Genomic DNA, 16,898 nt, shown 5'->3' with positions numbered 1-16,898 from the left:
GAAACTAAGGAATGGTTGGCATTTCTTGAATCCCAAGACTTTAACCTTCCGAATGATGGAACGATGCATTTGAGTGACATCGTACGGACACCGCATCCGCACGTGTTCTCGACTCGTATTTGCGTCTTTGCAAGCTTTGGAAATGTTAAGGGGGTAATCAGTTGGACTGAATCATCTGACTGTTTTGTTGACGTTCCCATCGTAGCACCTTATAATCCGGTGCGCCTTATCTATGGAAGATATAGGACCAAAAACTATTTTTTGGGGGCGCGCCCTATAACCCGGTGCGCCCTATAGTGCGGAAAATACGGTACATTTTTTGGTATACCGATTGTGTAACGCCGTTACATATATACAGTTACACCATTACCCCCTGAGCCTACTGACTTTGTACAAGATTCAAACCTCCTCAACTCCAAAACTGCGTAATTAGGACGAGCTCTCAACTTTTGGGACGTTCCGTCACAGTGCTGCCCCGCACAAAAACGATAAGGTCAAGAAGCTCTTGAGCTATAAATGAGATCTGTGTCCCCCTCCGTCCTCACAAATCGCACATCTTTCCCTTGTCCCGAGACCTAAGCTTCTTGGAAATCCTTTATAAGACAATGTGAGATGAGAGCTTGGAATGAGAACAAGATATTACAGACGGCTCAAATGGGCCATAAAAAGAAAAGACGGGGGGCTGCAGCGAGACAGTGCTACTTTTTAACGCCGGTAAACGATGTCGTACTTTAGAAGAAAGCGCTTATAAACGGATCCAGTCTGTAAGGGTTTTTTTTAGGCCATTGAGGTCAAAAAGAGGCGAGTGAGGCTGATAATGCTTCCAATTGAGTGCTCCAATGTGATCATAACGGACCAGAAAGACATGAGGAAAGTGCACTAAAGCAGTGGTTCTCAACTGGTCTAAGTTTATGACCCACCATAGCACCCTAATTAAAAGCCGTGACCCAAATCAAGAAGAAATCCCTTTCTCAAATGTATCGAATGATGGGATTTTGCAGTTTAAAACAGATATAGTAGAAAATATCCACCTTTTTAAAAAAATTAAAGCAAAACCAATATGACTTCAAGTACCTTATATGCTCTCATATAAGCCTACATCGCAAAAAAGCTAACCCCCAACCCTGCTTTAGAATAGCAGCATACTAAAAGAAATTCGACATATTATTAATGTGTGTACCTAAACATCTATCCATCCATCATCTGCACCGCTTATCCTCAGTAAGGTTGCGGGGGTGCTGGAGCCCATCCCAGTGGGCAAGGGACACCCTGAACTGGTTGCCAGCCAGTCACAGGGCACACAGAGACAGACAACTCACTCTCTCATTCACACTTAAGACAATTCTGACCGGCCTATTAACTTGACATGCATGTTCTTGGAATGTGGAAACCAGAGTGCCCGGAGGAAACTTTAAAGTAGGCTTAAACGTATTTGCTCAAGGTGTGTATTTCTGATCAGTTTGATGTTCCTTTTGGCGTCTCTTAGTCTTCCTGTTTTTATTTAAAGGTGTTGGTGCTTTTCCAGGGGGGTGGTCTTTTGTCTTTTGGCTTTTGGCTTTTGTCTCAACATACCAGTACTTTTCCATGTCTTGTGATCTCAATAAAACACAGAGGCAGATGGAGGGTGACTGAGAATGAGTAAGAGAGTATGGAAAGAGCTCATCTCAAGTCTCTTGCCTGGTGTATTTTCTAGCGTTAGCCAAATTTTATAGCTCTCCCACATGTCAGTGGTATTTTTTAGACCTCACAGAAACCCACACAAGCACGAGGAGAACATTCAAATTCCGCACAGGAGCATTCGATCCCATGACCTCAGAACTGTGCCATGGACACGCTAACCACTCATCCGCCATGCCGCCCTGTACCTAAACAATGATAAGTATTTAATTATGTAGATAATAAAGATTGATAGAAACCTAAGAAATATATCATTCAGAAACCATTTACTGTACCCTTCAGCAGTGCTTCAATGGAAGACCCTTGCACACCATTTTCATGTTTCACACTCTTTCATTCTTCAACTTGATCATTGTGGTCAATGTTTTACACTTTTTCCTTCCCCTTATCAATAACTTTCTTGTGACCCATTACTATGGGCTAAAAAAATAAATTAAACCAACAAAATCGCAATAAAATGAGATGTGGTCCCTCCCTGTTGAATGACTAAACAGGGAGAATAGATCAAACAGGGCATTATCGTCATCTTAAGGCACAGGTGTCAAACAGGCGACCCGCGGGCCAGATCAGGCCCGCTAAGGGATTGAACCCGGCCCGCAAGACAACACTCAGAGAAGCGCAAGAGAAGAAAAAGCTGTAGATTGAAATATGTCAACTTGATGTTGCCAAAGCCAGGTGCCTCTCACAAAGACACTGTACTTGTATTTATTTCTCTCTCTCTCTCTCTTTCTTTTCCATCCCTTTTCTCCCACTCTGTCTCTGTCTCTTTCACTCTCTGTGTCTCTCTTTTTCTCTTCCTTTGTTGCTCTTTGTCTCTTTCTCTCTCTGTGTCTTTTAACCTCTTTTGCTCTAACTTCCTTTTTTCTTTTTCTCTCTATTCACTTTCTCTCTTCGTACCCTTCGCGCTTTCTATTCTCTCTTCTCTCCTTCTGTCTTTCTCTTTCTCTTTGGATTTTTTTATTCCTCTCCCTTTCTTTTCCCCCCTCTCGCACGACTTTTTGTCTTTTGTTTCTCACGCTCCCTCCCTCTCTCTCTCTTTTTCTTTCTTTGTCCCGCCCTCTCTCCTTTTCCCTCCCTCTTTCTCTTATTTCTTTATCTCTCTTTTTCTTTCTCTTTAATCTACTAGTCCGGCCCCCGACAGAATGTTTGTTCTATCGCTTGGCCTCCGAGTTAAAATGAGTTTGACACCCCTGTCTTAAGGAGTGTAATTTACCTGTTTTTTTTTTACTTTTTAGCATCGTTTTTAGCCATGGCTAAGGTCCGCGACCGCTAAAAATGGTCCACAACCCACTTTTGGGTCCTGACCCACCAGTTTAGAAACACTGCACTAAATAACTTTATTTAATGTGTTGTTTTTTTGAAGAGGATGAAGAATATATGCCTCTCAGGACTGCTATGTCTTTTTGTCTTGTTTTGCCCAAGTTGTGTTAAAAAAGCTGTCCTTTAATACATCAAACTGAACACCAACATCTCATTTGATGCTAGCAAACCTCATTTGTAGTATGTAGCGGAAATGTGTACCCAAGATGCAAAGTTTTGTTTACAATGCATCTGTGTCGCTTGGAGCAAAATGAGTCCGTTTTTCACAAGGTCACTCCGAGATATTCAAAGTCATACCATTAAAAGCAAACATGTCAGCAGGCAGGAAGGACAAAAAGCTTGAAGCTGTGCTTGTCAAATACTTTTCATGTCTCTACGCTGCATGAATACTGCAACACTCTGACACTGCAAAGGGTTCAATTAAAATACTGAAGGGGAAATATGGTGAAAAAACATATCTCTCCACTGGTGGATAATTGGTATTATCTTAAACTCGTCAAAACCGAAACAGGATCAGGACCCAAACGCGTGACGTTTCTCACACAAGCTTTTTATTTTAAGGGAAATGGGGAGTCATGAACGTTAGGCAGCAGTCTGCCTTGGACTGATAGGAAGCCAGAGGCCGACGAGATCGATACCAATTGCCGGGGTAGATATCGGACAGATGGGGTCGATACCGGACGAACGGGACAGACAGGATTGAAAATAAGACAGGATATCGAAATTAAACAGGACAAACTAGACGGGAACAAATACTGTCGAGAATAATAAACAGGACAAAAATAGACGGGAACAAAACTGGAAACCGACATGAAACAGGACAATATAAACCGGAACAATACCGGACAGGAAACAGGACCGAGTCAAAACCCACGTCTTGCGAGGCAGAGGTTCGTTGCCAGGCTGACAAAAGAAGAGTGAGAGCACTGAGCTTAAAAAGACGGAAAGCCAATCCGTCAACGAGCCGCAACTGGCCCCACACAGGCGGAGCCAATTGGGCGCCATGGCAACAGTGACAAAAGTCTTGTTTTTATGTTACTATTTATAGAATAACTTTGTGTAAAATTTGAAAATAATGCTTAAAATGTCATATACGATCATTTTCTGTTTAGATTAATAATTTAAAATGAGAAAAATAATGCTTCAAAACAAGCAAAATGATTCATTATTTTTAAGTGAGAAACCAGTACCAAATAGATGGATGAACAAAGAAAAAAAAAATGATTTGGCTACAGGCAGCACGGCGGCACAGTTCTGAGGTCATGAAATCAAACCATCCTGTGCGGAGTTTGCATGTTCTCCCGGTGCTTGCGTGGGGTTCCTCCGGGCACTCCGGTTTCTTCCCACGTTCCAAAAACATGCATGAGCGAATGGTTGTCTGTCTCTGTGTGCCCTGGGACTGGCTGGCAAGAAGATTGCCAGGATGGGCTCCAGCACCCCCGTGACCCTACTGAGGATAAGCAGTGCATATAATGGATGGATGATTTGGCTATGTTTAGTTATTGTTATTTTTAAGGTTTCAAGTATTTTCTTATCACTTATTAAATTTTTCATTAAATTCGTTAATTTACAGAACACAGGATGGATGTAGATTCCTTGAGTGTTGTATTGGTGGTTGCTGGTGGAATAGTGGATAGCCAAATTGTAGTTTGGACGCATTTTTTTTCTTTGCATGTCTCTTTTCCTCATTTATTTTATTTCGATTTTTAAATTTAAGTTTTGAGCACCAAATTTTAAAGGAAAAAATACAACAGAATAAGAAAATCTTGTCACGGATTGACGTGTTGGCGTGGAAGGTGACCGGACCAGAACGGAGGCAGGAGGCATGAAGGGAGAACTCAAATGCGTTGACGATCCATAGGTTTTATTTAATAAAATAAAAGTCGCCCAATACTCCGGGGCAAAACAGAACAATACAGAGTTCCTCCGGCACGAACTCAAAAGGACAAGGCATAACAGACTAAAACAGGACAAGGCATAACAGACCGGGATTGTGAATAATGAGTAATGAACCAGCACCCGCCAAACCCAAAATCCAGCCTTAAATTGCAGAACAGCAATCAGCTGATCTGCTTCAGCTTGAGTTCGGGGGCGTGGCATACTGGTCGTCATGGCGACCGTGACAGAGCCCCCCTCTTAAGGGACAGCTCCCGAGGTCCCAAAAAAGAAAAAATTACTACCTCGCGCCCCGGAATGTTGACGATCGCGATTGGGGCAACCCTGCTCCCTCCTCCGAACACGCAGGAACGGGGAGAGGCAGGCGCCATCTGCGTCGGGCGGATCGGAATCGGCGCTCGGCAGGGGGGGTCTGGTGGCCAACTGGACAGGGGATGACAGACAGGCAGAACCGACGAGAACAGGACAGATAAACAGGACAGGCAAAAACAGGACAGATAAACAGGACAGGCAAAATCAGAACAGGTAAACAGGACAGGCCGATGCAGAAGAGTCGCACTCAGGACAGGCCGATGCAGAAGAGTCGCACTCAGGACAGGCCGATGCAGAAGAGTCGCACTCAGGTCAGGCCGATGCAGAAGAGTCGCACTCAGGTCAGGCCGATGCAGAAGAGTCGCACTCAGGTCAGGCCGATGCAGAAGAGTCGCACTCAGGTCAGGCCGATGCAGAAGAGTCGCACTCAGGGGGGATCAGATTCAGAAGAGTCGCACTCAGGGGGGATCAGATTCAGAAGAGTCGCACTCAGGGGGGATCAGATTCAGAAGAGTCGCACTCAGGGGGGGATCAGATTCAGAAGAGTCGCACTCAGGGGGGGATCAGATTCAGAAGAGTCAGACTCAGGGGGGATCAGATTCAGAAGAGTCAGACTCAGGGGGGATCAGATTCAGAAGAGTCAGACTCAGGGGGGATCAGATTCAGAAGAGTCAGACTCAGGGGGGATCAGATTCAGAAGAGTCAGACTCAGGGGGGAACAGATTCAGAAGAGTCAGACTCAGGGGGGAACAGATTCAGAAGAGTCAGACTCAGGGGGGAACAGATTCAGAAGAGTCAGACTCAGGGGGGAACAGATTCAGAAGAGTCAGACTCAGGGGGGAACAGATTCAGAACAGACAAGACAGGACAGGAAAGACTGAACAAAATCAGTACAGGGAGAGTCAAGGCAGGCATGGGAGTCGAACAGGCAGGCATGGGAGTCGAACAGGCAGGCATGGGAGTCGAACAGGCAGGCATGGGAGTCGAACAGGCAGGCTTGGGAGTCGAACAGGCAGGCTTGGGAGTCGGAGTCGGGCTGGCACGCAGGGGAGCGGGAATAGCAGGCAATCGGCACGGGAGTCGGGCAGGCAGGCGTCAATTCTTCCTGGGACCCCATTCGAGGCACAGCAAGGGCCACGACGGGCGGGGCCGTGGTTCGAACGGGCAGGGAAGGCCAACTCAGTAGGCGCCTGCCGAACTGCGCTCTCCAGCTCCCCAAGTCGCGCTGGGATCGTTCGCTGAGTTCTATTTGTTGGCTGGTTCATTCTGTCACGGATTGACGTGTTGGCGTGGAAGGTGACCGGACCAGAACGGAGGCAGGAGGCATGAAGGGAGAACTCAAATGCGTTGACGATCCATAGGTTTTATTTAATAAAATAAAAGTCGCCCAATACTCCGGGGCAAAACAGAACAATACAGAGTTCCTCCGGCACGAACTCAAAAGGACAAGGCATAACAGACTAAAACAGGACAAGGCATAACAGACCGGGATTGTGAATAATGAGTAATGAACCAGCACCCGCCAAACCCAAAATCCAGCCTTAAATTGCAGAACAGCAATCAGCTGATCTGCTTCAGCTTGAGTTCGGGGGCGTGGCATACTGGTCGTCATGGCGACCGTGACAAATCTATTTATAAGTACAGTAAAATACAAAAGAATAATACTATAAAATATGCTCTCAAAAAATGTGAAATTTTGACTTAAAATAATCATAAATCGTTCTCATTTTATTATGCTCATTCGACGAAACATTTAAAAAAAATTCTAACACAAATATTATATTGATTTTATACAAATATACAATGTATATAGACAAAAGTTTTCCGTTCACGAAGCAAAGAAATTAGAGCTAAGATCTAGTATCGTTTTTCTCAATGAAAACGTTTTTGCATTGCAGAATATTAAATGGTAGGAAAAAGTTAAAGGTACCGTGTGTTTTTTCTAATCTTCATTCATTAAAAAAGCAATTTTGATTTAGATAAAATGTGCATTTTTTCAAAATACTCGAAGGTTAAGAAATGAGCGTTTATTTGACATAACATGAGCCTCACCAAGAGGGAGCTGGCTGTCAGGACCAGATCGGAAACAGGACCCACTTGCGTGACGTTTACCACAAGTTTTATTGAAAGCGAGAGGAAGGGCTGCGCAAACGATCCGGTGTTCACTAGGCGCGGAAAGCAAGTCCCTCTCGTACTCGGATTGTGATCAGAACACGGAAGTGGATCTTCTGTAGCGAGCGATGGCGGTGTCAGGGGTGGAAAACTGGCCGGTAGCAGGGATTGGGAGAGCATGACGTGGTCGGGGTCGGAAACGAGTCATGAGCCAGGACGGGAGAATAGACGTAGTCGGGATCAAAAATGGGTCGTAAGCCGGGACGGTAGAGCAGATGTGGTCAAGATCAAAACAGGTCGTAGCCGGAGACAAACGGGAGCAAAAACGGGACAGGCGGGAGTCAGTGTCGAAAAAGGGGAGCCTAGTGTTAACTGAGGTTCACAGACGGACTGACAACAGGGGACAGGCAGGACTGGGTTCAAATAGCGACAGGGACCCAATCAAAACCCGCGGCAGTTGGCGCCAAATGAGCAGGCACAGCTGAGTCACATCATTAATCATGACACTGGCATAATTCTCCGCCATCTTGCTCCTACGGGTACTCGAAAATCCCCAAAACCTTTGGCAAAAAATTAAATGGAAAAAGTGGGGCAGACACTACGAGTCTCCATAGTTTATATTCTTCCTTGTGATTTTCAGCACTCATTTCTGTTTGCGTGACACAAGAAAGCTTTAAAGTTCAAGAAGTGATTAAAAAGGAGTACTCAGAAGTAGCGTGGTTAAATACTTGTATATGACATGATATTTTCTTGTGTTTAGGTGCATTTCAACACACGCTTCGTCATGAAAACCCTGATGACGATCTGCCCTGGGACGGTGCTGCTGGTCTTCAGCATCTCCCTGTGGATCATCGCCGCCTGGACTGTACGAGTCTGTGAAAGGTCAGTCATCATGTAGTCATTTGTAATGTAATTAGTTACAGTTACTAGTTTCCTTATCGAAAAAGTAATTCGATTACACCCCAGATGACTGTCTATAAAAAGTAGGGCTTTACTCCGAAAGATACTATCTAGTTACAAATGACCATGTAAACTCGCAAAATTAGATGACCTACACCAACATATGGGAGCTGTGAACCTGTCAGGAACAAGAACTGGACCAGGACCCAAACGTGTGACGTTACTCACACAAGCCTTTTTTTCACGGGAAATGGGGAGCTGTGCAGCGGTCTGGCGTGGAAAGACAGGAAGCCAGAGACCGACGTTATCGATTCCAATTTCCCGAGTTGATATCGGACAGATGGGGTCGATACCGGACTGGATGGGACAGACAGGATAGATAATGAAACAGGATATTGAAAATAAACAGGAGAAACTAGACTGGAACGAAAACTGTTTGTTATATAGAAAATAACAAACAGGACAAAAATAGACGGTAACAAAACTGGTAACCGAAATTAAATAAACAAGAACAATACCGGACAGGAAATACCAACAGGAACAGGACGAAGTCGAAACCTACGTCTTGCGGGGCAAAAGTATGTTGACGGGCTGACAAAGGAATCATGAGAGTGTTAAAATAGACAGAAAGGCAATCTGCCAACAAGCCGCAGCTGGCGCCACACGGGCGGGGCCAATTGGGCGCCATGGCAACTGTGACAGAACCTTTCATACTTCTTGTCTTGAGAAATATTAAGAGCTTGCACACAAACACTTAGCCAAGACACTCCAGATCCATTTAGTCTCTGGGTTCAAACCACTCAAAAATCTTTTTCTCCATTTCTGGATACTGTCCAAGACGCTTATTTCTTTAGGTATGGTGTAATGCAAAAATAATTTAACTAATAAAAATACCAAAATTAAAAAAGCACTCTTTTACTGTAAAGCCATGACCTGTTCCCCAAGACTGCCTACCATTCGCTACTGGTGACACACAACCAAAACAAGCATTTAAGCACCCTGTTTTAGTATTTTTTTGTAGTTGTAAATTCGCATTAGATGGGATTGCTGTATATACGGTAGGGAGAATATCTTTATTAGGATAAATTCAGCATGTAATTTGAGCTTGAGAGGGCGCCACCATAACTGTATTCAATTACACTTTAAATATAATATAAACACCCTTCAAATATTGCCACAAGCGGATTTGGGGCGTAACAGTGAAGCAAGAGTGATCAACTATACTATAATTCATTGTCTGCATTTATAAAGTAGCAGAGTAAGGCACCTCGAGTAGCGAAAGTAGAGTTACAAAATTTTATTGGTAACAAGCCTTTTTGCTGTGTGTTGGGAAAAAGAATTACAGGTGGGTAAAAACCTTTTTTTTTTAAAGAGAAGTTTGGCCCGACCCGAACGTAATGTTTGACATTTTAGGCCTGACCGGTCCAACATTCGGATTGGGTCGGGCGTGGGCTCGGGTTTAGGATCTTACCTTTAGGCTGAAAGTGGCGGACAAACTTTCCCACTTGCGAAAGGCCTGCTCGCTTTGAAGTTGTTTAACCTTTCGCTATTAAATTAACAAAACAGTGTTTTGCCATCTTTAATGACTGCTGGCACAATGGCGTTGATGCATTACCGCCCAACAGCTGACTTTTTGTTAAGCCTGCAAGAAGGCCTTGGTGTCGCTAACCTGAAATCTGATTGGCTAAACCAACAACTTCAAGGCTTTCAGGTTGATTTCTGAGCCTATCAATAACTAGTGGCTGGAATTAGATTGGTTAGATGCTTAACTCATTCGTTGGAAATGGGAAATGTGGGTTAAAACCTTTTTGGCCATTTTGAAGGCCTACAGAAAATTTAATTCTCTAAGTATATAGACATAGGACATCCAAAAAAAAAGCTTGAACTCTCATTTTTCATTAGAAACATTTTTTCTAGCGTTTGCCATTATTTTTGCCAAAATTGCTCACTTCCAATAATTTTTCCGGCAAAAACGTCTTTTTGTGCTTTTTTATTTTTTATTTTATTTGTGATACCTCCAATATCTAAACATTGCTTTCCATAAACACAAGGGCACTTTGCTTGCAGAATAACATTTCAAGCAAAGAACATTTCAGCGCTCGATGTTTCCAAGGACGTGATTACACAATTTTGATCACTCTGAGGCTGCATACAAACTCTCAATATTTGAATACAACAAGCAAAGCAACTCAAAGAAGTGGGGGCTCCTCAATGTGTGGACACAGATCTGATCAAAGCCAACTAGTGGTGATTTATCATACTTTAATCATTCCCAGAGGGTTGACACTCACTGATCAGCAGCGCCAAAGCCTTTAGAATAGTTTTTCAAAAGAAAGCCATGAAAAAACGATTTTTGCATTTTTGCACTCGCCTGCTAGAATATTTATACGTTATAGCATTGAATGAGTTCAATGTGAAAGCACACGTCTTGAAGAAAAATTACAGAGGATTTGGAAGTGTTTAATAAGTATTGATGGACGAATTATAGTTATGTTATGATCCAGATTGGGCAGCACAGCGGCGCACTGGTTAGCGCGTGTGCGGCACAGTTCTGAGGTCATGCGATCGAACCTCCTGTGTAGAGTTTGCATGTTCTTCCCGTGCTTGCGTGGGTTTCCTCCCACATTCCTAAAACATGCATGTTAGGTTAATTGGACAGTCCAAATTGTCCCAAGGTGTGAATGTGCGAGCAAACTGTCTGTCCCTGTGTGCCCTGCGACTGGCTGTCAACCAGTTCAGGGTGTCCCCTGCCTACTGCCCAAAGCTAGCTGGGTTGGGCTCCAGCACCCCCGCGACCCTACTGAGGATAAGCGGTGCAGATAACGGATGGATGGATGATTCCGATTTTTTTAGGCCAGTAGAAAAGGCGTCGAAGGCCCTCGCGGCCTCTGCAACCGGGATTACAAGACCGAGAAAAAGAATTACATTACTTTGCTACATGTTAGTCCCGACGCTGGTCGTTTGTATGTAATGTGTTTCAGCGTATAAAAATTCAATAGTTTAATACTAGCGAGAGGACAAGAATAAACTGTCCAAATTGTCCCAAGGTGGGAATGTGCGAGCGAATTGTCTGTCCCTGTGTGCTCTGCGACTGGTTGTCAACCTGTTCAGGGTGTCCCCTGCCTACTGCCCGAAGCTAGCTGGGATGGGCTCCAGCACCCCCGCGACCCTACTGAGGATAAGCGGTGCAGATAACGGATGGATGGATGATTCCGATTTTTTTAGGCCAGTAGAAAAGGCGTCGAAGGCCCTCGCGGCCTCTGCAACCGGGATTACAAGACCGAGAAAAAGAATTACATTACTTTGCTACATGTTAGTCCCGACGCTGGTCGTTTGTATGTAATGTGTTTCAGCGTATAAAAATTTGATAGTTTAATCCTAGCGAGAGGACAAGAATAAACTGTCCAAATTGTCCCAAGGTGGGAATGTGCGAGCGAATTGTCTGTCCCTGTGTGCTCTGCGACTGGTTGTCAACCAGTTCAGGGTGTCCCCTGCCTACTGCCCAAAGCTTGCTGGGATGGGCTCCAGCACCCCTGCGCCCCTACTGAGGATAAGCGGTGCAGATAACGGATGGATGGATGATTCCGATTTTTTTAGGCCAGTAGAAAAGGCGTCGAAGGCCCTCGCGGCCTCTGCAACCGGGATTACAAGACCGAGAAAAATAATTACATTCCTTTGCAACGTGTTAGTCCCGACACTGGTCGTTTGTATGTAATGTGTGTCGGCGTCTAAAAATCGATAGTTTAATCCTAGCGAGAGGACAAGAATAAACTGTCCAAATTGTCCCAAGGTGGGAATGTGCGAGCGAATTGTCTGTCCCTGTGTGCTCTGCGACTGGTTGTCAACCTGTTCAGGGTGTCCCCTGCCTACTGCCCGAAGCTAGCTGGGATGGGCTCCAGCACCCCCGCGACCCTACTGAGGATAAGCGGTGCAGATAACGGATGGATGGATGATTCCGATTTTTTTAGGCCAGTAGAAAAGGCGTCGAAGGCCCTCGCGGCCTCTGCAACCGGGATTACAAGACCGAGAAAAAGAATTACATTACTTTGCTACATGTTAGTCCCGACGCTGGTCGTTTGTATGTAATGTGTTTCAGCGTATAAAAATTTGATAGTTTAATCCTAGCGAGAGGACAAGAATAAACTGTCCAAATTGTCCCAAGGTGGGAATGTGCGAGCGAATTGTCTGTCCCTGTGTGCTCTGCGACTGGTTGTCAACCAGTTCAGGGTGTCCCCTGCCTACTGCCCAAAGCTTGCTGGGATGGGCTCCAGCACCCCTGCGCCCCTACTGAGGATAAGCGGTGCAGATAACGGATGGATGGATGATTCCGATTTTTTTAGGCCAGTAGAAAAGGCGTCGAAGGCCCTCGCGGCCTCTGCAACCGGGATTACAAGACCGAGAAAAATAATTACATTCCTTTGCAACGTGTTAGTCCCGACACTGGTCGTTTGTATGTAATGTGTGTCGGCGTCTAAAAATCGATAGTTTAATCCTAGCGAGAGGACAAGAATAAACTGTCCAAATTGTCCCAAGGTGGGAATGTGCGAGCAAATTGTCTGTCCCTGTGTGCTCTGCGACTGGCTGTCAACCAGTTCAGGGCGTCCCCTGCCTACTGCCCAAAGCTAGCTGGGATGGGCTCCAGCACCCCCGCGACCCTACTGAGGATAAGCGGTGCAGATAACGGATGGATGGATGATTCCGATTTTTTTAGGCCAGTAGAAAAGGCGTCGAAGGCCCTCGCGGCCTCTGCAACCGGGATTACAAGACAGAGGAAAATAATTACATTCCTTTGCAATGTGTTAGTCCTGACACTGGTCGTTTGTATGTAATGTGTGTCGGCGTCTAAAAATCGATAGTTTAATCCTAGCGAGAGGACGAGAATAAACTGCATTTACGCAAGGGCGAACGTGAAAGGATTTGGAGTCGCTTCTTAAGGATGGATGTTTGTTGAAGTTTTCAAGCCTCACTAATGCAGCACTTGAACTTCTCAGAGGGCGAAAACAAGGCAATGTAGAGAATTAGCCCTCGCCTAATAAGCTGATTTAAATGCATAAACGCCCTGCTGGTGAGCAGCTGCGGTTTGGGCAGCATCCAAGTTGAATTGGCATTCCCTCTCGTTTGCCAGCCAAACCGGGGGCGAAAGGGGGCGTCCAATCAAAGGGGGGAGCCGGGCGACACCTGACACGGGTGAGACGGGAATCGACGGGGCGCTTTGCCCGTGAATATTTTCGGACGAGATGACATTGTGTCGGATTTGCAGCGGCTGGGTTGCTACGGTAACGATGCCGCCAGAGTGTAAATGTGTGGAGCGTAAAGGGCTTGGGAGGTTTTTCGTTTTGGTGTGCTCCTTCACATTTCCATCGATTTGCACTCTCGAGACTCCGTTGGGAATTCCGGCATTGCCTACGTCATTGAAACTCAAAGTCATTTTTTAAAGAATACATTTTTAATTGCCTTACCGATTGATTTTTTTTTTTACTTTTGTTTGCTTCTACTATCACCTTGGGCAGGGGGCACCAACCTTTTTTTAAGTTGACATTGCTGTTTGTGACTGATAAGTCAAGTCATTTTTTTTATTTGTATGGCCCTTAATCACAAAGAGTCTCAAAGGGCTGCACAGGTTATTGCACAGACTATTATTTCAGACTATTATTACACCATCCCCTGATCTGGAAACAACACGAGGGCAAGGAAAAACTCAAAAACCTCAACATGAGGAAAATGAAAAAAACAGGATTACCAGGCAAAAGATGTTGCAATTACAAATAATACAGAGATATTGTCCACGAAAAGTATAGGTTATTCATATGCTATGGAGTAGAAGTGTGTTTTAAGCTTAGATTTAAACATTTCCACTGAGGTTGCAGATCGAATCTCAGGGGAAAGAGCATTCCACAGCACCGGGGCCCGAATAAAGAACGCTCTCAAACCTGCGGAACAATTCTTGGCTCTTGGGATCACCAGTAGACCGGCGCTTTCAGAACGAAGGCCTCGGACCGGAACTAGGGGGAAATCAGATCTGAAAGATATGAGGGAGCAAGTCCATGTATGATTTTGTATAATACTAAGAACCTTGAAATCACATCTTAGGCTAACAGGCTAGCCAAAATCGGCGTAATGTGATCGGACTTTTTTGTCCTAGTTAAAAGCCTCGCTGCAGCATTTTGTACCAGCTGAAGTCAAGTCAAGTCAAGTCATTTTTATTTGTATAGCCCTAAATCACGAAGAGTCTCAAAGGGCTTCACAGATTATTACACTATATTACACAGACTATTTTTCAGCCGACGAGAAGAGTAGGTTATTCATATGCTATGGAGTAGAAGTGAGTTTTAAGTTTAGATTTAAACATTTCCACTGAGGTTGCAGATCGGATCTCAGGGGGAAGAGCATTCCACAGCACCGGTGCCCGGATGGAGAACGCTCTCGAACCAGCAGAACACTTCTTTGCTCTCGGGATCACCAGAAGACCGGCACTCTCAGATCGTAGGCTTCGGACCGGGACATAGGGGCAAATCAGATCTGAAAGATAAGAGGGAGCAAGTCCATGTATGATTTTGTATAATACTAAGAGAACCATGAAATCACATCTATGGCTAACTGGGAGCCAATGCAGGTTAGCCAAAATCGGTGTTATGTGATCGTACTTTTTTGTCCTAGTTAAAAGCCTCGCTGCGGCATTTTGTACCAGCTGAAGAGACTTGATTCAAGACTTCGGGAGACCAGAGAGTAGTGCATTACAGTAATCGAGACGGGAGGTAACAAATGCATGAATTATACTTTGCGCATCCGACTGAGACAGTATTGAACGGATTTTAGCAATGTTACGAAGATGGAAGAAAGCGGTTCTAGTAATTTTCTTTACATGCATTTCAAAGGATAGATCAGGGTCAAATATGACACTTGATTATGGATTTAGGGAGACCGGAGAGTAGTGCATTACAGTAATCAAGACGGGAGGTAACAAACGCGTGAATTATAATCTCCGCATCCGACTAAGACAGCATAGGACGAATTTTAGCACGGAGGGCTGCCTTTTTGATATGCATATCTAAAATGACAACATGTTATCACTATGTTGAATCTATGTTGATACCAGGCTGTAATCATTAGAAGTAGGTCTAAAATTGGCTCTAAACATCATGTATTTATCTATCTACCTTGGTCATATCCCTCAAGAGGGGTGACCGACAGCAAGACAAACCCTGTGGTGAGGGGCCCTCTCCCCCTGAGAGGTGAGAGAATTCTACCACTGTGGTCCACTGCGTGTCGTATGAGGCGACCAAAGTGGAGGGAGCAAGGGGACTGAGGATCTTCTCCTCTCTATCTCTACTCCCCAAGAGACAGCAAGGCAAATAAAGGGGGCGGGAGACCGAAAAGTCCCGCATACCCTAGTTATAGGGTCACTAAATGTGAGAGGATGTGGAAGTAAAGCGACTGGGTGGAAGAAAGAGGAGATCGGAAGGATGATGACTAAGCATCATACCATTTAGAATATCACAGTGACTCATCACTGTTGACCTATTTTCTGGACCTGTCCCCAGCTATTCAGGTGTTCTAAGGGTACTACCTGGTACCTGCGGGCAGCATATTTTAGACCCCTGATCTTGGGTATTAAAACGATTTACATTTTAGTAATACCTTTTTTTTCAAACTTATTCAACAGTTAGGAAGTCATTTAACACAGATAACATTTTCAAAGATAAAATTCCTTCTCTCCTTCAAAAAATTTATTAAATATTTTAAAAGGACATTGTGTCACGGACCAGGAACGGAGACGGGACCCAATAGCGTTCGTTTTACTCAGTTTTTATTAAGAAAGAGAACAGTGCTTGCATCCACAATCCGATGATTGTCGGTCACGGGTAGCAGATAGCAGGAACGCGGAAGTGGCACTTCCGTGTCAAGCGAGGGAAGTCATTGGCAGCAAGAAAAACAGGTCGATGGCCGGGGTGTATGTGCAAAGACGGAAACGGGTCCAGAAAAGAGGTCGGCAACAGGTATCAGGCAGGAAACAGGGCAAAAACAGGTCGATGGCCGGGACAGAAGAGCAAAAACAAAAACAGGTTCAGAAAAGGGTCGGCAACAGGTATCAGGCAGGAAACAGGACAGGATAGTGTCGGAGAGTACAAAAGCTTGCCTAGCTGAGCGCATAGGTTCGCAGACGGTCTGATGGCTTCCTGTCGGAAGACGGGAGTTTAAAAAGAGTCCAACAGCCAATCAGGTCCCGTGGCTGTTGGCGCCAACGGGGCCCCGAATCAGTAATCATGACACATTGTGTATTTTTTAATACCTCCTACTGGCAAAAAAACCCTTCATTAATTAGAACAAAAAATACATTTAATTTGAGTAACAAGTAAAAAGACATAATGCAAAAAAAACACTGTCACTTTGAAACGAACATAATTACCCGCCATCTACCATCAGATAGCATTTGCTTATTTAAAGTATTATTTCTTCTCATTTTATTTCAAGTCATGTTTATTTGTGACACTTAATCACAAGGAGTCTCAAATGGCTTCACAGACCACAGATTATTAGAGACTACAGACTATAATTACACCATCCCCTGATCTAAAACCTACATGAGGGCAAGGAAAAACTCAACATGAGCAAAATGAAGAAAACCTTGAGAAGGGACCGCACATGAGGTCATCGCTCTTCCAGGAGGACCAGGCTGCCAT

At 44.7% G+C, this 16,898-nt stretch overlaps 1 protein-coding gene across 1 annotated transcript in view; it reads left to right on the top strand.

Annotated features, from left to right (window-relative positions):
- Positions 1–16,898, top strand: part of kcnn3 (potassium intermediate/small conductance calcium-activated channel, subfamily N, member 3) — a 208,950-nt gene that overhangs the window by 115,207 nt on the left and 76,845 nt on the right. The window contains exon 5 of the mRNA XM_088328117.1: positions 8,078–8,199. Coding sequence (XP_088184243.1) covers positions 8,078–8,199 — 122 coding nt within the window. The remainder of the gene's footprint in view (positions 1–8,077; positions 8,200–16,898) is intronic.

Source organism: Urocampus carinirostris, chromosome 2, assembly GCF_059441175.1.
Source record: "Urocampus carinirostris isolate Australia breed hairy pipefish chromosome 2, RoL_Ucar_1.0, whole genome shotgun sequence".
In the NCBI taxonomy this organism is placed as follows: Eukaryota; Metazoa; Chordata; class Actinopteri; order Syngnathiformes; family Syngnathidae; genus Urocampus; species Urocampus carinirostris.
This window is presented reverse-complemented; position numbering and strand designations above follow the sequence as displayed.